Source organism: Muntiacus reevesi, chromosome 8 (genome assembly GCF_963930625.1).
Source record: "Muntiacus reevesi chromosome 8, mMunRee1.1, whole genome shotgun sequence".
In the NCBI taxonomy this organism is placed as follows: Eukaryota; Metazoa; Chordata; class Mammalia; order Artiodactyla; family Cervidae; genus Muntiacus; species Muntiacus reevesi.
In genome coordinates this window covers 48,531,260-48,551,103 of record NC_089256.1, presented here as the reverse complement: position 1 = coordinate 48,551,103, position 19,844 = coordinate 48,531,260, and the positions used below count along the sequence as shown (strand labels likewise).

Sequence of the window (19,844 nt, the reverse complement as noted above, 5' to 3'; positions counted from 1 at the left end):
GGGCCTAAAACTTGACAAACATTGTTGTAAGATGACAGATAAGAATGTTTTTAGGAAGATAATTTTAAAAGATTATCAAAATTGGTAAGAAAAAAATGTTTAGAACCAAAAGCAGCATTTTGTCTGAATATCATTAACATTAAATGTTTACTATGTGCTTAAGCACTGTACTCCGATAAAGTGTTCATGCTTTTTTCACTGGCAGTTGCCTCAGTACCTTTGAGGTTAGTTCAGTATTATCCCAGCTTTTTAGGTCAGGAACTTGAGAAAGTGACTTAACCCACGGTCATATAGTTATAAGTGATAGAGGCTGAATTCAAGTCCAGGCCTTCTTAATTACCATCCTGTATTACTTATCTTTTCACTAGCTACTTATATAATTAATGTATATAAATATGGTTGGTAAAGGAATGTTGGAAACTATATTTCAGTGAAAATGAGATTGTTCTGAGTCAGGCTGGAGCTAATACAGTGTTATAGGTCAATAATACTACAATTAAAAAAAGGAATACTTGAACTTGGCTATTGGATTGTCATCATCAAATTGAAATAATAGCTTTAATTTCTCCCTTCTAGACATGTTTAATCTGTAGTTTGGGCCTAAGAGTTTACATTTTCTTAAATATTTTTAGAGTATCACACTCAGCAAGATAATTGTAAAAATTTAGTTTTATAAAAGTCCGTGCTTTATTTTTTTTTGGCCATGCTACATGACTTGTGGGATCTTGATTCCCCAACCAGGGGTTAAACATTCAACAGACACCCTTGACAGTGAGAGCACAGAGTTCTAACCACTGGACCACTAGGGAACTCTCTCCCCTCCCCCCATCTTCTCACTCTTGTTCTTCATTTAACACAAATATTTCATCACTGTTGTATATTGGTATTCCTTTGTTTTTCTTGAATGTCTATATGATACTTTTGTTAATTCACTGAAGGGAGATCAGAGAGTTTCTCTTTCGAGTAACGAACATATTAACTAGTTACTTTAATTTAAAGAAATACCATTTTAACCCAGTTACATGAAAGTAAGTGTCATCCATATGCCCAAATCTTAAATGAATTTATACTTCCCTGAATTTAGGGAAGTATCTAGAACCTTGTTTGTTGCTTGGAGCAGGAACTGCCAGAGACAAGATCTGAGCCTTTAGGATCTCTGCTAAATCTGGAGATTCCAGATGCTAGGTACCTACAGACTGTCGGGTACTCTTCTGGGTGCTGTGGATCCAACTGTGAATAAGCTGGAAACATTCATAAGCTCCATGTTCTTATGTTCTTATGGAGCTTATACTGAAGTAGTTGAAGACTTTAAATTTACATCTATTTAAGATACTTTGAAAGTTACAGGTGATAAAAGAGAAAAGTTATCATTGTGAGAGAATATGACAGCTGGAATTTTTTCCCCAGGGGTTACTTTGAGATATGACAGTATAATTTATTGTGCAAATGGAGACAGTTTTGAGAATAAAAAGAGGCTCTGCTAATAATTAGGTTAGGACAGCTGGTGTAAACTAGTACTGTTCTGGGCAAACTGGGTCACATGGTTGAAGAGAACATTTGAGCTGAGACCTGAATAATGAGAAGCCTGCAGTGGAGTCAGCCTAAGGGGTCAAGGAAAAAGAATGTTAGAGACAGGACACGCTGGTAATGGTTTACTAGGTAAAGTTTGGAGGAAGATAAAAATCTGAAAATGAAATAGAGGAAAGACAAGGTCTAGGACAAGAGAAGTATAATATGTGATAGGAATTGGAAAGGGAAAGGGGGGTGGGGATTAAAGAATATGGGAAGGTAGTAAGTTGGGACTGTAGAATAGTCGGGTTTTTTTTTCCAACCATCCAGTGTACTTATTGCATGTTTTTCTTGTGCCAGGCTTTGGGAAGTGCTGGGGATACAGGAATGAAAGTGCAATTTAAAGTAGTGCCATGGCGGCTGTTGTGCAGCTCTCGGGGCCCCATTCACATTGTGTTTTTCCTTGTGGCTCTTATATTTTCATGGACAGCTAGGAAACAAGCAAACGACCCAGGGGATTTCAGACAGTGCTGTAGTGAAGGAGACAGAGTAGGGTGGTGTGAAACAGTGGTGTGAGGGCTTCTTTAGATATTTAGTGGGGAATCTGATAAGATGGATAAACGGTAACCTGTCAGATTTGGGTAGGGCTTCCCTTGTGGCTCAGCTGGTAAGGAATCTGCCTGCAACGTGGGAGACCTGGGTTCAATCCCTGGGTTGGGAGGGTCCCCTGGAGAAGGGACAGGCTACCCACTCCAGTATTCTGGCCTGGAGAATTCCATGGACTGTATAGTCTGTGGGGTCACAGAGTCGGACACGACTGAGTGACTTTCACTTAGAGATCTAGCTGTGGGGAGAAGTTTCTGATTTGATGACATTTTAGGCAGTTTCTCTTTTTATGGAATCTTGTGAAATGATGAGCAGTTTGAGTGGGGTATTATAGTGGACTGACCTGACAGTGTTTGATAAGCAAGGTTAGGATGGTGATGGTTTACATTTTATATGCCTTCTATAGTGGTAAATTGGTAATATTAAAAGTAAAAAATAAATTGATGGTATTCAGTATGAGATTCAGAAAAAGATACACATGAAAATTTTCTATTTTTACTGATGGGTTTTATATAATTTCATCCTTATTTAAAGAATCTCATTTGCCTGTGCCTATAAAATCACTAACACATTGGTAATTTGAAATCGCTTAAAGAACACAAGGGAGTAATATATGCCTTAAATTCTATATACTGTAATTGAAAGGACTTTCACATACATTAGCTCCTTTGCCTTTCAGATGTAAGAAATGTCAAGAATTGGTAAAATATCCTTTTATTTATTAAAAACTTTTTTTGGGGGGGGGGCCATGCTACACAGCGTGTGGGATCCTCATTTCTTAACCAGGGATCCAACCTGTGCCCCCTGCATTGAAAGTGTGGAGTCCTAACCCCTGGACCGCCAGGGAAATTCCTAAAATATACCCCATTATAGAAATAAGAGAATCCCCTGAATTCAATGACAACTTAAACTTTAGATATTCTTGATAGCTCTTTGAATTGCTTTTGGTCTAAAGTTTTAGGATGCTGGATTTGTGGAGTGGTGTATTTATTGCAGTTTTTTTTTTTAAAGCTATGTAATCTGGGAAGCCTTAGTTGTTCTGGTTTGTTTGTTTTATTATTTGGGGAGTATTTGTAATTAGGGTTTGTTAAGTTGGATTGATATAAAATGTTCAGGATGATTGGTATTTTCAAAAGCGAATCATGTTATAAAATTGTTAACTGATTGAGCTACCTTCTGTGAATCCTATGTTTTTTGTGCCTTGGTCGGGGGAAAAAATACATTTATTTATATATTTTAAATGAAGACATAGACAAAGAGGATAAGATTTGGATATATTAAGTATAAGTTTATACAATGAAATTATTATTTAGTGTTGATCCCTCTGTTTCTCCTTTGAAATAAGGTAGAAGTTGAAGGGGTTTCCCAGGTAGCTCAGTGGTAAAGAATCTGCTTGCCAACACAGGAGATGTGAGCTCTATCCCTGGGTCAGGAGAATCCTCTGGAGGAGGAAATGGCAACCCACTCCAGTATTCTTGCCTGGGAAATCCCGTGGACAGAGGAGCCTGGCTGGCTGTAGTTCACAGGGTTGCAAAGATTTGGACACCACTTAGCGACTAAGCAGCAGCAGAAATAAGTAAAGGTAGTTAAGTAGTTGTGTCAGAATATCTAGAAATAAGTAAAGGTTGTTTAAGAATTGTGTTGTAATGTTTTCTGTCAGCTAAAAAGGAATTAGTTTGATGTCATGTAGCTTGTTTTAATTTAGTACAGGCATTTTCATATTTCTTTCTTTTCTAAAGAACTGATCATGAAAAGGAGAAAAACCAGTGTACATTTGGTTTAGATTCCATCTGAGAATCCGTCAGTAATGCACAGGCTTCAAAGCAATAATTTTATTTAGTTCATATATACAGATCATTGTTCTTGATTTAGAGAAAAAGTAAACTACTTTTTGACACAACCTATTCTGAGTTATTATAATGCAGAGCTGTATGCTTGCTCGCCTGTTGGTATTTACAGTTGTTTTACTTTGGTATCATTGAATGTCATGTATTTATAATATTATTTTTGCAGTGTTTAAAAAAAACTGCTAGGTGTTTTTTGGGATATGTTTAATGTGATTGACACAAATAATATGAAGAAAAGTATACTCGAATAGCTTAATTCTAAAGGGAAAATAAAACTGTTTGGATTTATACCCTGAAATGTAATTGTATTAAGTGAATAAATTATTTTTTCCAGGCAGACTCCAGGTTAAAAGCGCTTAATGCAACATTCAGAGTGAAAAACCCAGACAAGTAAGGTTTTGTTTTAATAACAGTTACAATGTTGTTTTGAATGGTGCCTATCAATCTATTTAATTTTTCATTTCTGAATGTATGCACTTTATTTGCTAAATATTTTAAATAGCAATTCACATTGGTGAAATCCTTTTAAAGTCTAAAACTGATTTTGAAATTTGATGATTTTATTGGGATTAAGGTTGTAAGTAACTGAAGTTTTAGAAAATTAAACCACTGCTTTTTCCTGGAAGGATTTATTAAGTGTTATTGAAGGTATCAGAAAAATGAGGAAAGTAATTTTAATTTCATATAGAATAGGTTTTCTTATTAGACTTTGCTTGTCAGGTATGTGCAAAACTCAAGATAATATATTATCTATTTTAATAATAAACTATCTACTTTGAATGCCAAGAAAACTTGCTAAATAAATGCATACTAGTATAATAATTTCATGGAACTATATCTATATGACAGTTACCTGACTTCATTAATGTTAGTTTGGAGTTTGTGAGAGCATTTCTATATTAATGAAGCTGTGTATTCAAAAATAACTTTCCGAAGGGTGGAATCTAGGTATTTAAGATTTGGTTTTGCTCATTCTTTGAATTTGACAGATAATTCAGGCTCTTCATCATACGGACCATTGCCTGAAGCTTAGTTCAGCTGTACTTTCCAATTAGAAATGTGCTTAGGTAGATGGGGTTTTTCTGTACTTGGAAAAACCCAAGTTTAAAGACCAAGTTTACGAGGTCTGTTAGAAGTTCGCTAGTCAGGCCTTCAAGCCTTAACTTCTACATAATGTACATTCTTAGCAGACAGAGGCCAAGTTTGCATAGTCTAATAGCCTGTTATGCTGATTTTCATAAACCGTAACACATTAGAGTAATGCCTCTACTTTTTAATATAACTTTTGAATATAAGATGTAAATATTAATGTTTTAAAGTTTTGGTAATTAGGAAATTGTGATGGTAACCATTGAGGTTTTTACTTTTTTAATAGACTTTGTTTCTTAGAGTAGTTTTAGGTTCCTAGAAAAACTAAGTGAAACATCATACAGAGCTCCCATATCCCCTCTGCCCCTACACTTGCACAGCTGTTCCTGGATACACACAGCCACCCCTGTTATCCCTTACCAGCGTGATACCAGGCTGATAAGATTGATCAGCCTGCATTGACTCATCATGATGCCTGTCAAAGCACATAGTTTACATCAGGGTTCACCCTTGGTGTTATATATTGTATGGATTTTGACACATGTACAATGACATATATGTATCGTTATAGTATTATGAAAAGTATTTTCACTGTGCTAAAAATCCTCTTTGCTCTCCCTTTTTATCTCTTCCTTCCCATAACCCTAGCAACCACTGATCTTTTTACTGTTTCCATAGTTTTGCCTTTTCCAGAATGTTGTATCATAGTACGGAGCATTTTCAGACAGACATTTGCTTTACAGTATGCATTTAAGATTTCACTGAGGTTTTTATAAAGGTTATGACATCCATAGTATATAAGAAGTGTTGTCTAGATTAAGAACTAAAAGGTTAGACATCCATAGTAGATAAGAAGTATTGTCTAGATTAAGAACTAAAATTATGTCACCCTCCAAAAAAAGCTTTGGAAAATGTAAGCGGCAGAGTTTACAACATTGGTGAATGTACATTCATTAGAGGAGCATGTAAATGAGGCAATTTAATATTTTAATGCTACTGTTAAGCAAGTGTTTTTTAATGTAATAAAAAATGTCAATTGTATGTTTGTCTTCCCTTTTCTGACCTACTATCTTTTCTAGTTTACTAAATTTTATTTAATACCCATATTGTAGAATTTTAAATGTGATACGGCCAATCACATAACCAGGGCAGTTATTTGCTCCTAATTTCTTGTTAAAGTATGTAATTAGTAATAGAATTTGTTTGCCTTAAGTTTTAGATTAGAGAATTATCTGTATCGGTCATTGTTGTAACAGATTTTTAATATATAGAATCTCTGTTCTAGGTCTAGCTGGTCCAGTAGATTAGTTATTATTCATAGTATTACTAAAATAGTTTGTATCACTAAAACACTTTCTTTCTGTTCTTTCTTAAAATCTAGAAAACCAGAAAGAGTTTCAGAAGGAATACCAAAATAATACCTCCTTCATGCACGTTTATTTTTCTTTCCTTTTTTTTTTTCATTTATTTTTATTAGTTGGATATTTTTCTTTAGACTGTTCAAAGTAGTGAGGAGAAGGACCTTGAGTCTTCTACTTCCTTGTGGCATTATTTGGCTGATATTTAGGAGGTAAACCAAGTGATTAATAGAATGTATGGGATGAAAGAGAGGAGAAGGAAATACAGGTGGCACCTAGGTTTCATTCTTTAAACTGCTAGGGAGTACAGAGGAGAGAGATTTGATGGGATAGTGGAAGATAAGTTGAACTTTGGATATGTAAGCAGCTACCAATATCTGCTAGCCAGTGGGCATTATAGATACAGCATTTAGGAGAGAGTTTTGGGCTGGAGATAGATATTTGGAGTTCAGCAACATGTAGATCATAATCGTGAAGCTTTGTGAATAAGTCACATAGAGTACAGGCTTCCTACATGACGCTAGTGGTAAAGAACCCGCCTACCTTTGCAGGAGACCCAGGTTTGATCCCTGGGTCAGGAAGATCCTCTGGAGGAGGGCATGGCAACCAACTCCAGTATTCTTACCCCGAGAGTCCCATGGACAGAGAAGCCTGGTGGGCTACAGTCCATAGAGTCGCAAAGAGTCAGTCACAACTGAAGTGACTTGGCATGCATGCACACACATAGAGTATGTAGACTGAATGATTGGTTGTATTATGGGCAAGGACCTAGGGCTAAACTCTAAAGAAACCAGTGCTTGAAGGGTGTTTTCCATAGTATAATCTGAGGATTACCAGCATCTGAACCCTGTGAGTGAGTTTGTTATAAATTCAGATTCCTGAGTCCCACTAGGGCCTCTGTGTACAGTTATGGTGATTACTCATGCCTTCTTTTACTGAGGTCCTCAGTTGTGTTTCTGGCAAATATTTTAGGAGTCCTTTGCACATTAAAGTTGGCAGTATAAGAGATGGGTGAAGGAAGTCAGTCCTGCAAAGGAGACTTTAGGAGTGGCCAGAGAGTAAAAGGAAAAATTAACAATGATGTCAAGGAAATAAGTTTTTGAGGAGGGTGAAGTAAGCTGTTACGTTGCTGGGAGAGCAGTGTTATCTGAAGTTTCAGGTCGTTATGGAGAATGGCAGATATTAGATTATAGAAACAAAGATTACTGAGCAGCATGAAGATTAGGGTTAGAGATCATGAGTTTATGTTTGTACCAAAAGATTTTTTTAGCACCATAAATTTTCTCCTTTTCTTTTTTTCCCCAAGTAGTTTTTCATACCAACAAATTTTATCTCTATCTCAGTTCCACGGTATAAATTATTAAGTATGACATCTTTTCTTGGCTTTAAAAATATCTAAAGAAAATATGGTTATTTAATTTTAGAGCTCTTTTTTTTTCATTTATTTTTATTAATTGGAGGCTAATTACTTTACAATATTGTAGTAGTAATTTTAGAACTTTTTGAGTTTGTATCAGTGTATAAATGTTTAAGGCTAGCATATGATTAAGTAGAGTCAGTCTCATTATTCTCAGGAACTGCTGTTTTGTCTTTCAGTTTTTGACTGCTTTTCATGAAAAAAATGATGTTTTGTTTCCTATTTCAGGAGATTTATTGAACTAAAACACTATAGTGATGAACTCCAATCTGTCATCTCACATCTCCTTCGAGTCAGAGCTGTAAGTGGTCACCAGAAGCTTTTTGACAGGTGTTTTTATGGAAGTGCTTCTCATTTAATCATTATGTTTTTAAGTAATGGAAGATATTTATGATGAATAACTGATTTTTATATTCAAATTTGGTGTGTTATTATTCATCTAAATTGCATTTTTTTTAATTGTGAAATTTTTTCTGGCATAAATAACTTAAAGAATTTTAATCTATTGTTTTCTCTGTAGTCTTTATATGGTTTCTTGTTGTTGTTTTTTTTTTCCTTAGTATATGGTTGTTTTGACATTTATCAAAGGGCCTGCCATTTTAGCATTGGAATATAATTGTGTGACTTTAATCTACATATTCTTTTTTTCTTTCACGATTTTTTTTTTAAGGTTGGTAGTTAATATTAAGTCATTCTGTGTCTGTGCTCTTATATTATCCTAAATAAACTTATGTAGGGTAATGGTCTGCTATGACATGAGGAACTAGAAATATACCAATGATGATTGTACTTACCTGTAGAGTTTGGCTGTAATAGACATGGAGAAATATATTTTTGGGTGGATTAATGTAGTATCTGAAAAATGTTGTATCATCCACTCTGGTCCTTTGGGGTAACCTAGAGAAAACCTTAGAACTGGTCTTAAAGGCTTTGAAAGACACTGAGTTACCAGGTCTAGGGTCATATCTTACACTCATTGGAATCATCTTGAAATGAAATATATTATCTGGGATTTGTTTTAATGAAAGAGTCTGCTGGTAAAGGGTGCAGAGTGGGGTCAATTTTAGATGCAACTTAATTGGCCATATGATAATTATTGACGATTAAGTGTTGGGAAATGGGCTATATCCTACTATTCTCTACTTTCTGTATGTTTGAAGATTTCATAAAAAGTATAAAAATATAAAGTAAGGGAATAGTCTTTTTGAAGTATCCTCATATTGGCCCAATCTGTGTAACCATCCAGAGTACTATAGGACTCTTTATATAAATTGTAAGATACTTTGTAGGAAAAGAGAAAGGTACCTATGAGAATTATTAGAGTAGAGTCAAGAATGGGGTATTGAAAAGGACTTGTGAATTGATGAGATAAAATTTCTAGGCCTCTAGTTGCTTTGAAGTTACCTAAACAAATAAGGCAACAGTTCTTAATGGAAAGTGAAGGTGGGGTCAGAGACACCCCAGAAGACTGGAAGAACCCTTCATACTGTTTTGTCTTCTGTGTCAAAAAACCTGGAGAATTTACTTAAATTAGAGGTCTGGCTGATAATGAAAGCTGTATCCTTCTTAAAGACCTTCTACCAAAGGGAAGAGGGGGCACACGGTGGAAGGTGTCATGCCGCAGGAAGCTGGACAGTGCTGGGCGTCTTGGGTGGGCAGAGGCACACTGTTAAAGCAGTCACATGACCAGCTCCAGGTATTGAGAGGTTCTCAGGCAGTCGTTCACATCCAGAAGAAACAAAGGGAAAAGGCAGAAAAACCAACCAGAGTCAGATTTTGCAGAAATACCAGTGATGAGTGGTGAGTTGAACAAAGTGTAACAGTTAAAACCCAGAAAATCTGTAAAGTGTAGGGAATAAGTTTGAATGAGATCTAGAGGAGGGAGGAAATAACTGTCACTGTTGTGAAGCTGTGCTGCAGATCATCTAGCCTGCAAGAAGGTATGGGTGATTGCTCTCATAAAGCAAGTAAGAAAATTATCACAGTCAAGGTAGGATATCCAGTGATCATATTTGGCTTTCTGCTGAAAGTATATTTTTGAATGTGATTAATACTTAATCTTTAGAGATCATGATAAAATGTAATAGTGATGTTACAGAAAATTTTGAGTCTCGCACACAGCTGTTTCAGTACTTTGTAAATTTCATTTTGAGGGCTTCCCTCCTGGCTCAGTGGTAAAGAATCTGTCTGCTAATGCAGGAGAGGCGCAGGTGACTTGGGTTCGATCCCTGATTTGGGAAGATCCCCTGGAGAAGGAAATGGCAACCCACTCCAACATTCTTGCCTGGGAAATCCCATGGACAGAGGAGCCTGGTGGGCTGTAGTCCATGGGGTTGCAAAAGAACATGAGTTAGTGACTAAACATTGCGGCACTTCGTTTTAGCCTTGTTCTAACTATTTTTAACCATGCCAAGCTTGTTTCTGGTCTTTTATTAGCTGTTTCCTGGGCCTGTACCATTCTTCCCCCATGCCCTACCACCAGGATCCTCTCTTGGCTTATTCTTTTTGTTGTTCAGTTATTGGTTCAGATACCTCTTGAGAGAAATTATCTTTCCTGAGCATCCTATATAAAATGCGGTGCAGGTTTCTATTGTTTCTGTCATTTTCTGTCATTCTGAACTTGTTAAATTATTTCCTCTACTAGTATATATGTGAGCTCGCAAGAGCAGGAGCTTTGTTTTCTCACTGTGGAATCCTGAGAATAATGTCTGACTCAAATAGCACCCACTATGTATTCATTGAATGAATGAATAAATAAATGTATGTGTTGACAGTTTTATGTTTAAAAAAATCTTGAAAAGCAGTCAGATAAATTGCTTCTTGAACTTAACTATAACCAGCCAAGGGGAACTGGTTACTAATGTATATATGACAAGAACTTCTAAAGAAAATGACCTTGTCGTCAAAGAGCTTGTAATACACAAGTAAGAGAATTCTGGGTCTAGATGCTTACCCTAGACTTTATGAAAACAGGCTTCAGAAACTTAATTGACCTGAAAGACTGCTTGAGTGCTTCAAAGAAAGGCAGCACTTGATCTGTGAGTCAAATTGAGATTTTGACTGTGTAAATAAGATATATGCCAGTGAAAAATATGGAATAACTATAATCTTGATTGTTCTAGAATTATGAAAAAGGCTCTTTAGTCATTGACAGTAACATAAAAGTTAAAAATGGAAGGTTAGAGCCCAACACTGACAGAATCCTGAAAACAACGTAGAGATTGCCACAGGGAGAGCATTTTTGTAACATTCAGTGTCAAGAGAAGAAGACTTTAGACACTGTTGGAGACATGTTATTAAAGAGAAAATACAATTATTTGGCTATCTTTTCTGTTGAGAAAAATTCGTTTGAAAGTCTTAATAGAAAAGGTAAAAAATAAATGACTTACAGATTAAAGAGTTAATATTTAAGATACTAAAACAGAACAACCAGAAAGGGTGGGTAGTCTTAAATTGAGAGGAACTGGAGTTAACACTTGTGTCTGCCGTTTACTAAGTTCTTCAGGCAAATCTAGAGACCTTTCAGAGTTTGTTTTCTTGGAGAGTATCTGCCTGGTACACAGTAGGTACTGCATAAATTTTTGTTACATGAATGAGTGTGTTATTCATAGAGTTGTGATATTCGGATGAGATCATCCATGTTTCATAAACTAAAACAAAAGGAAAAAATACTAATATCTAATATTTTGAACTGTGGTGTTGGAGAAGACTCTGGAGAGTCCTTTGGACTGCAAGGAAATCGAACCAGTTCATCCTAAAGGAAATCAGTCCTAAATATTCATTGGAAGGACTGATGCTGAAGCTGAAACTCCAATACTTTGGCCACCTGATGCGAAGAACTGATTCATTGGAAAAGACCCTGATGCTGGAAAAGATTGAAGGCAGGAGGAGAAGGGGATGACAGAGGATGAAGATGGTTGGATGGCATCACCGACTCGATGGACATGAGTTTGAGTAAATTCTGGGAGTTGGTGATAGACAGGGAGGCCTGGCGTGCTGCAGTCCATGGGGTCGCAAAGAGTCAGACATGACTGAGGACTGAACTAAACTGAACTGATGTAATATTTATTATCTTTACTGTTGTATATAAGCCAACCATGGTATGTTATTTTTACCTGATTCTGACAGTGGCCCTTTGAAAGTAGGTGCTGTGACTGTCCCCAGTTTATAGATTAGGAAGCAAATCCCTTTTTTCGTATAATCATATTTGCTGCCTCTCTAGGGGAAGTCAAATTTAGAAGGGAAGGAGGATTGCTTAACTTTGCTAATATGCTAACTATGTAAGCTGAAATTATTGAGCTACTATTTGACATTTAATTTGTAGTCATTTGTATAGATAGCAATATGTAGTGTTTTTGAAATATTCGGTGATGGCAATGTAAAGTCTTACAGCTCCTTTGGGAAAGATTTTAGCAGTAGTGTCATGAGTCTTAAATCTCATGATCATTGCCTCCTTAGGAGATAATTCAGAAGAAAAACTGTGTGTCCAGATTTTTAAAATAAGATAATTTAATAGACTGTCATAAAACTTTTATGTCCTTTTTAATATTTAATCTGCTACTACTTTAGTATGGATAGGGAAGGCATTCTTAGCATAGTTCCAAGTGATTCAGAGCTGGTGAGGATGATATGATGAGTCTGTCAAGTTTCTTCTGTTGTCATATTATTTGCTAGGTGTCAGTCCTCTCCTCTCAGTTGTTAAGATGATCAGTTTTCAAAAAGAAAGACTTGTCAACAGAATTGAAATTGAGTGACAGTCTAGACTAAATCATTGGGTCTAGCCCCTTTTCCCTGGCACCACAGTTCTTGATTACCAGTGACCATTGAATTAATCTGGTTTTGTTGTTATTTAGTCCCTGTGTTGCATCTGACTCTTTTGTGATGCCATGAACTGTGTAGCCCACCAGGCTCCTCTGTCCATGGAACTTCCCAGGCAAGAATACTGGAATGGGTTGCCATTTCCTTCCCAGGGGGACCTTCCTGACCCAGGGATTGAACCCACATCTGCGTCTCCTGCATTGGCAGGTGAATTCTTTACCACTGAGCTATAGGTTTTAATAATTCATGATTTATTTCCTGGCCATCTTTATCTTTACTTTTCTGTAGAAATGCTCATTTTTGGTCTATAGTTTTTCTTTGCTTCATCTTTTTTCTCACTGCCTGATGATCTGGGTACTAGTCATCTCGTGTTTTAGTTGGCTAGCACAATTTACTTCCATGAGTAGTTGATGCCAGAAACATTACTGCTGGTTCAGTAACAACTGCTGAGTGGCTCTGTGTTGCCTCATTCTCTAGTAGAGTGGTTCCTTGTGTAGTTGCTCATCTTTCTGGCATATGAGAACTCTTGCCTGTTTTTGTCATGCTCTGTGGACTAGAGTATTTTCCAGAGCTCTAATTATTATGATTGAAGCTTTTTTTGTATCAGCTGCACGGAGTGATAAAATTTAAAGAAAAAAACCAAAACTTTTAAACACCTGGGATTCAAAAACTTTTTCTTGCACATTTATTTTGGATATGTATTTTGTATTTAAGTTGCTCTAGGTTTTATACTTACGTGGCTATTTAACAAATTCTTTCCCTCTTTTCCATGCTTAGTATCTTAGGTAGATAATAAAATGCTCAGCTTTCAGGAGGAGGTTTGATTTTTAAAAGGACAAGAATCTGGAAAAGTTAGTAGTTTAGAATGGCATTTTCCATTTTGTCATCTTCAGAATGCTAGTCCTATTAGATGGTCCCTACTGCAAATCACGCCCTCTCAGTAGTTCTTATTCATATATAGTGTTAAAGATCTAAAAAGTCAGGCAGAAAAGAAAAAACACAACAACCTGTTAAACTTTTAAATCTCATTGTTTCCAAAATTTATTTAACAATGGAACCCATGTAAACAACCAGTCAACACTCTGTAGGACTCTCAAAAAATAATTGGGAAATGACGTCCCAGAGTAACTAGTTTAGAGGTCTGCGGACAACCCCAAAAAATTTCACGCATAGTAAAGACTGTGAATTTTGTACTGGAAGTGGAGTCTAGTACAGGAGTTGGCAAACTTTTTCTGAAGGCCAGATAGTAATTATTTTCACCTGCTTGGGTCGTATGGCCCTTGTTGAAGCTGTTCAACTCTGCTATCTATGAAAGCCGTAGGTAGTGCTAGCATGAGTGAGTATGACTGTCCTAGTAAGACTTCACAGAAACTAGCTGTAGACCAGTAGTGTGCTGCCCACTCATCTAGCAGGTATGTGTTTTTTCATAGCAGGTCAAGGAGAGATGGAAAGCACTTTATGATCCTCTTGTACCAGCTCCGAGTTTTACAGTGTAGTTTACTGACTTTAAGCTGAAGTGTTGAACAGGTAAAGATTTGTATGGCTAATGCCTGTTTCCTCAAATTACTCATATTTGAGTAAGGAATTTGGCCACCTGATGCTAAGAGCTGACTCATTTGAAAAGACCCTGATGCTGAGAAAGATTGAGGGCAGGAGGAGAAGGGGAGGACAGACGATGAGTTAGTTGGTTGGATGGCATCACTGACTCAATGGATATGAGTTTGGGTAAACTCTGGAAGTTGATGATGGACAGGGAGGCCTGGCATGCTGTGGTTCATGTGGTCGCAAAGAGTCGGACATGACTGAGTGACTGAACTGAACTGAACTGAGTAAGGAATTAGGGGGGGCAGTTCATCTTCAGGATTTACATTGAGAAATTGTATACTAGAAATTTTTTTAAAAGAGTTTTATGTGACATTGACTTCTGGTCTTCTATTTCATGTCCATAACACTTTGAAGAAAGGAGATTACCACACACAGTGTTTTTTGTCTTTTGCAAGATGTGTGTGAATGATGGGGGGGTGGTATGTGTTTTAATCTCAGTGAGCTAAACTGTAATTCTACTGTTATTAAATGGTTAGAAGGCATTAATTTGATAAAATAGCACAGGAAGTATATTGCATGTGTGTATCATTTATGTATAAAACTATCAATAATACAATTGAAAATGTTTATATTCTCTTCCCTGGTAGATCCCTCTCTGGGGACTTTTATCTTAGGGAAGCAATCTGAAATTTGGAAAAAGCTGTACTCTCAGAGAATGCTTATTTAATACAGAAAAAATTAGGGATAACTGTGTACCTGACAAGGACTGTCTATATAATTTATATACCACTAGGTGAAATTTTATGCATCTATTTTTTTAACTGGTGTCTATTAAAAATAATATTAACCTGCTGGATAAAAATATTAGCACTCTTAGTATAGGAAATTTAAAATGTTAATTAAAACATATATATGTATATATATATGAAAAAAATCACATAAATATGATGACAACATTAGTTTTTTCCCCATGATGAGACTTTGGGAGATTTAAGCTTTTTTTTTTTTTTTTTTTTTTTTTTTGCATATTTTTCAAGTTGTACTAAGTATACATTTGTATTTTTTAATGAAGATAAAATGTATTTTTAGTAATCTGTTTATAACTTATAAACAGTGAACTGTTTATAACTAATAGCAATTTCTTTTGAATATTTATTCCAGAGAGTAGCAGATCGACTATATGGTGTGTATAAAGTACATGGGAATTACGGGCGAGTTTTCAGGTATGCATTATACAAACTTTTATAATAAACAACAGTTAGCTCTAATCAGCTTTTTGCGTAAGAACTGTAATTCTTGAATATATATGAGTCTGCAAAGCAAAAGATAATTTTTAATTGTTATTTTTTTATTTTCTGTGCTGGGCTGAGTCTTCATTGTGACGTATGTGCCTTCTAGTTATGGCGCACAGGCTTAGTTGCCCTGCAGCCTGTGGGATCTTAGTTCCCTGACCAGGGATCCAACCCACGTTCTGTATGTTGAAAGGCAGATTCTTAACCACTGAACCACCAGGGAAGTCCCAAAAGCTTCTTTTTAAAATCCTGTCCAATAGTAGTAGTCTTCAGACTTTTCCTGCAAGCTCTTAATTCCCTGACCAGGGATCGAATCTATACCCCCATGTAGCGGCAGAGTCTTAGCCACTGGACTTCCAGAGAGTTTTAAGTCTTCAAACTTTTTATTGTAAAGCCTTTCTTTAAATAAAAAATAGTAAAGGAATCTAATATATTGAGCAGATAAAAGATAAACTCCTCTTAAGCAGTAAGCAGTGTCTTTTATTTTCTTGGCAGATTGCCCAAGGAGATTCCTTTTAAATCACTGTCATATTGAGTTGGTGGTTTTCTTTTTCTTTTTCTTTTCTTTGTTTCACTTTATAATTTCTAAGGCTTTTGCAAGATGGGTTTTTCAGTCTTGGAGTAATATTAGTGTAAATTAGAATGTTTACTTATATATGTAACTTGCATATGTTGGTAATTTTTGAGATTTTTCTTTTGTGAATTTTTGTTTGTTAATTATTTTAGTTGTGAAATTTTAGTAGTTATTATCCATATCTCCTTGTAAGAAAGACTGTCCTTCCTAATGTTCTGTCCTTTTGATTGAAGTAGTCAAAAATAATTCATTTAACATGTTTGAATAGGTAATATATTCATATAATACAAAATTCAATAGGAACAAAAGCTTATATAGTGAAAAGTCTCTTTGCTCCTGCCTGCCAACCTCCCAGGTCTCTTCCTCTGAGGCAACTACTTGCAGTTTCTGAGTTACTTGCGTATCCTTCCAGTAAAATGTATTGCAGCACTGTCAATGTATATATTAACATACAAACAAATGCATTCTACTCCCCCCCCTTTTTTTTTAACATGGAAAGGGAGCATATTGTATATATTGTTATGTTCACTTCTTTTATGTTGCTTTTTTAAACTTAAAAACTGCTATCCTAGATATATTGTTATCAGCAGATAACTGTATTTGGCTTTATTGAGCTGGAGCATCGTAATTTATTTAACCAGTTTCTTCTTGATAATTATTTCTAATCTGCTGTTGCATTGAATGCTTTAATTAATGTTCATGTTCATGTCATTTCACATATGATTGAGTATATATGTAGGGTAAAATTCTACAAATGTTGTTACTGGATCTAAGGATAATTGAGTTGGTAGATATTGCCAAATTTCCCTGTATGGAAGGTATTCAACTCCCATCATCAAAATGTTAATATCTATTTCCTCAGATCCTCACCCAAACAATTTTTAGTGAACTTTTGTCTTTTATCAGCCTAATGGTGAAAAATACCTTCTCACTGTAGTTATAATTTGTATTACTCTAATTATGAATGAAGTTAAACTTTTTTCCTGATGATTAATAGCCTCTATTTTATTTTATTCTTTTAATTTTATAAACTGTATCTTTGGCCATTTTTTCCTGTTGGGCTGGTAGCCTGTTTTCTTAATTGATTTGCAGGAGTTGTTTATCTTTTAGGAGAATTAGACCTTTGTGAAATGGATTGCAGCTTTTCCCCCACTTTGTCATATGTCTCTTGACTTTTCTTATGTGGCTTTTAATATACAAAAATATTCAATCTGTTAAATTCAGTTGACATGCAAGTGATTAGTTTTTTTTCCTTTATAAAGTGATAGCCTCTCACTTTTTGTATATCTTAGTAAGGTCTCCCCCTTATGAATAATAAAGCATACATTTTTCATTTCTTCTATATTTTTGTGGTTCTATAAATTTTGGATTCATCTGAAATTTACTTGAATATCAGTGTCAAGATGTAGCACAGCCAAAAAGAAAGAATCATGTTGTAAACAGCCAGCACTAAAAAAGGATTGAACTGTTGCTATTACTATTTTGAGAGTAAACATGAGTAAAATTATCAGAAGGAGGTATGTTTGTTTATGTTTGTTTTCCTTCCTTGACAGTTTTAAAAACCATGTGAGGGTTTTCCTTTCTAGAATTATAAGCATATAATCTTGATATTTCAAGAACAATTTATAAAGACTACAGATTAACAGAATCATAGTGTTTTAATTTTTTTAATGATATTATGCAGTTGAAGGTGTTTATTATACATTCTTTACATAGCAGAAAAATTGGAAACAATCTTGAATGGTTCAGAAAATGGTTAAAAAAATTAAGAGTTGCCACTGAAACAATGCTGAGAACAAATTAATAATGTGGGGGAATACTGTTAACAAGAAAAAAACATGGTACAAAGTTGCATCTACTGCGTGATCTCAGCCATATTAAAATAAGTAAAAATAACTAGAAGAAAATATATCAAATTATATCATCTCCTAGTATTTAAGATTATAGATCTATTCCCCCCCCCCTTTATTATAATATATACATCTTCCATAAAAAGGAATTTTTATTTCAGGAATTTCACTGAAATGGTAACAAAATCATCTGTGGTTCCAGTAGACTTTGTTGTGCAACTTTAGTGCAAGTTACTGAAGTTTTATGGTACATCCAATATTTCTGTACAATTGTCTTTTTCTGTTATCTATTAAGATAGTGACATGTAATCATGTGTGGTTATCACAGTCATTCATGTAGAGTTTAAAAATATACATGCCTCAGCTCTATCCTAGAAATTCTGATTAAGTAGATCAAGAGCAGGACAAGCATCCATAGTTTCTGAAAGCCCCACGGTTGATTTAAATAGGCACTGTAGCTGAGAAAGCTGTCTGTAAGCAGAAACTGTTTCGTATGATACTAACTTTGTACTTAACTGCAGATATAAACTTTTGAATTAGCATTTTTAAAGCCTTCACTTGCATTTAGTTGTTAAACTTCAGGGGAAAGGAGCATATTTGAGTCACGGAAAATAAATTGTCAGGAAAAAAATAAAATAGATATCATACTGTTTAAAAGCTAACTAGGAAAAAAACATAAAAGATTCTGTTTAATAATATTGCATATCTAATTCATGATAGTTTTGGTTTCATCTCTTTCTTCATAGTGAGTGGAGTGCCATAGAGAAAGAAATGGGTGATGGACTGCAGAGTGCTGGTCATCATATGGATGTGTAAGTACCCAGAGAATTTAAGGTAGAACTGGAGGAGACATTTAGTGCAAAAGTGTTAGTGAGTCTTCTGTTTTTGGAAAGGTTACTACTGGCATTTGTATTGTGCTTTCTGTATACAGATTTGACTTAAAGGAGTTTATCTCAGGAATGCAAGATTAACATTCAGAAATCTTTCAGTTCAGTTCACATGTTAGCAGAACAGAGAAGAAAATCCAGATAGATTGTTCATTTCAATGTATGTAGAAAGCATTTTATTTTTTTTTATTTTTTTTATTTTTCAGTGGGTTTTGTCATACATTGATATGAATCAGCCATAGAGTTACACGTATTCCCCATCCCGGTCCCCCATCCCACCTCCCTCTCCACCCGATTCCTCTGGGTCTTCCCAGCCCATCAGGCCCGAGCACTTGACTCATGCATCCCACCTGGGCTGGTGGTCTGTTTCACCATAGATAATATACATGCTGTTCTTTCGAAACATCCCACCCTCACCTTCTCCCACAGAGTTCAAAAGTCTGTTCTGTACTTCTGCGTCTCTTCTTCTGCCCTGCATATAGGGCCATCGTTACCATCTTTCTAAATTCCGTATATATGTGTTAGTATACTGTAATGTTCTTTATCTTTCTGGCTTACTTCCCTCTGTATAATGGGCTCCAGTTTCATCCGTCTCATTAGAACTGATTCAAATGAATTCTTTTTAACGGCTGAGTAATATTCCATGGTGTATATGTACCACAGCTTCCTTATCCATTCATCTGCTGATGGGCATCTAGGTTGCTTCCATGTCCTGGCTATTATAAACAGTGCTGCAATGAACATTGGGGTGCACGTGTCTCTTTCAGATCTGGATTCCTCAGTGTGTATGCCCAGAAGTGGGATTGCTGGGTCATATGATAATTCTATTTCCAGTTTTTTAAGAAATCTCCACACTGTTTTCCATAGTGGCTGTACTAGTTTGCATTCCCACCAACAGTGTAAGAGGGTTCCCTTTTCTCCACACCCTCTCCAGCATTTATTGCTTGTAGACTTTTGGATAGCAGCCATCCTGACTGGCGTGTAATGGTACCTCATTGTGGTTTTGATTTGCTTTTCTCTGATAATGAGTGATGTTGAGCATCTTTTCATGT

General features: G+C 35.7%; 1 protein-coding gene across 1 annotated transcript in view; it reads left to right on the top strand.

The window, feature by feature from the left end:
- Positions 1-19,844, top strand: part of SNX4 (sorting nexin 4) — a 55,603-nt gene that overhangs the window by 22,334 nt on the left and 13,425 nt on the right. Inside the window, exons 6-9 of the mRNA XM_065942783.1 lie at positions 4,297-4,352; positions 8,055-8,127; positions 15,351-15,412; positions 18,652-18,717. Of these exons, the coding sequence (XP_065798855.1) occupies positions 4,297-4,352; positions 8,055-8,127; positions 15,351-15,412; positions 18,652-18,717 (257 nt within the window). The remainder of the gene's footprint in view (positions 1-4,296; positions 4,353-8,054; positions 8,128-15,350; positions 15,413-18,651; positions 18,718-19,844) is intronic.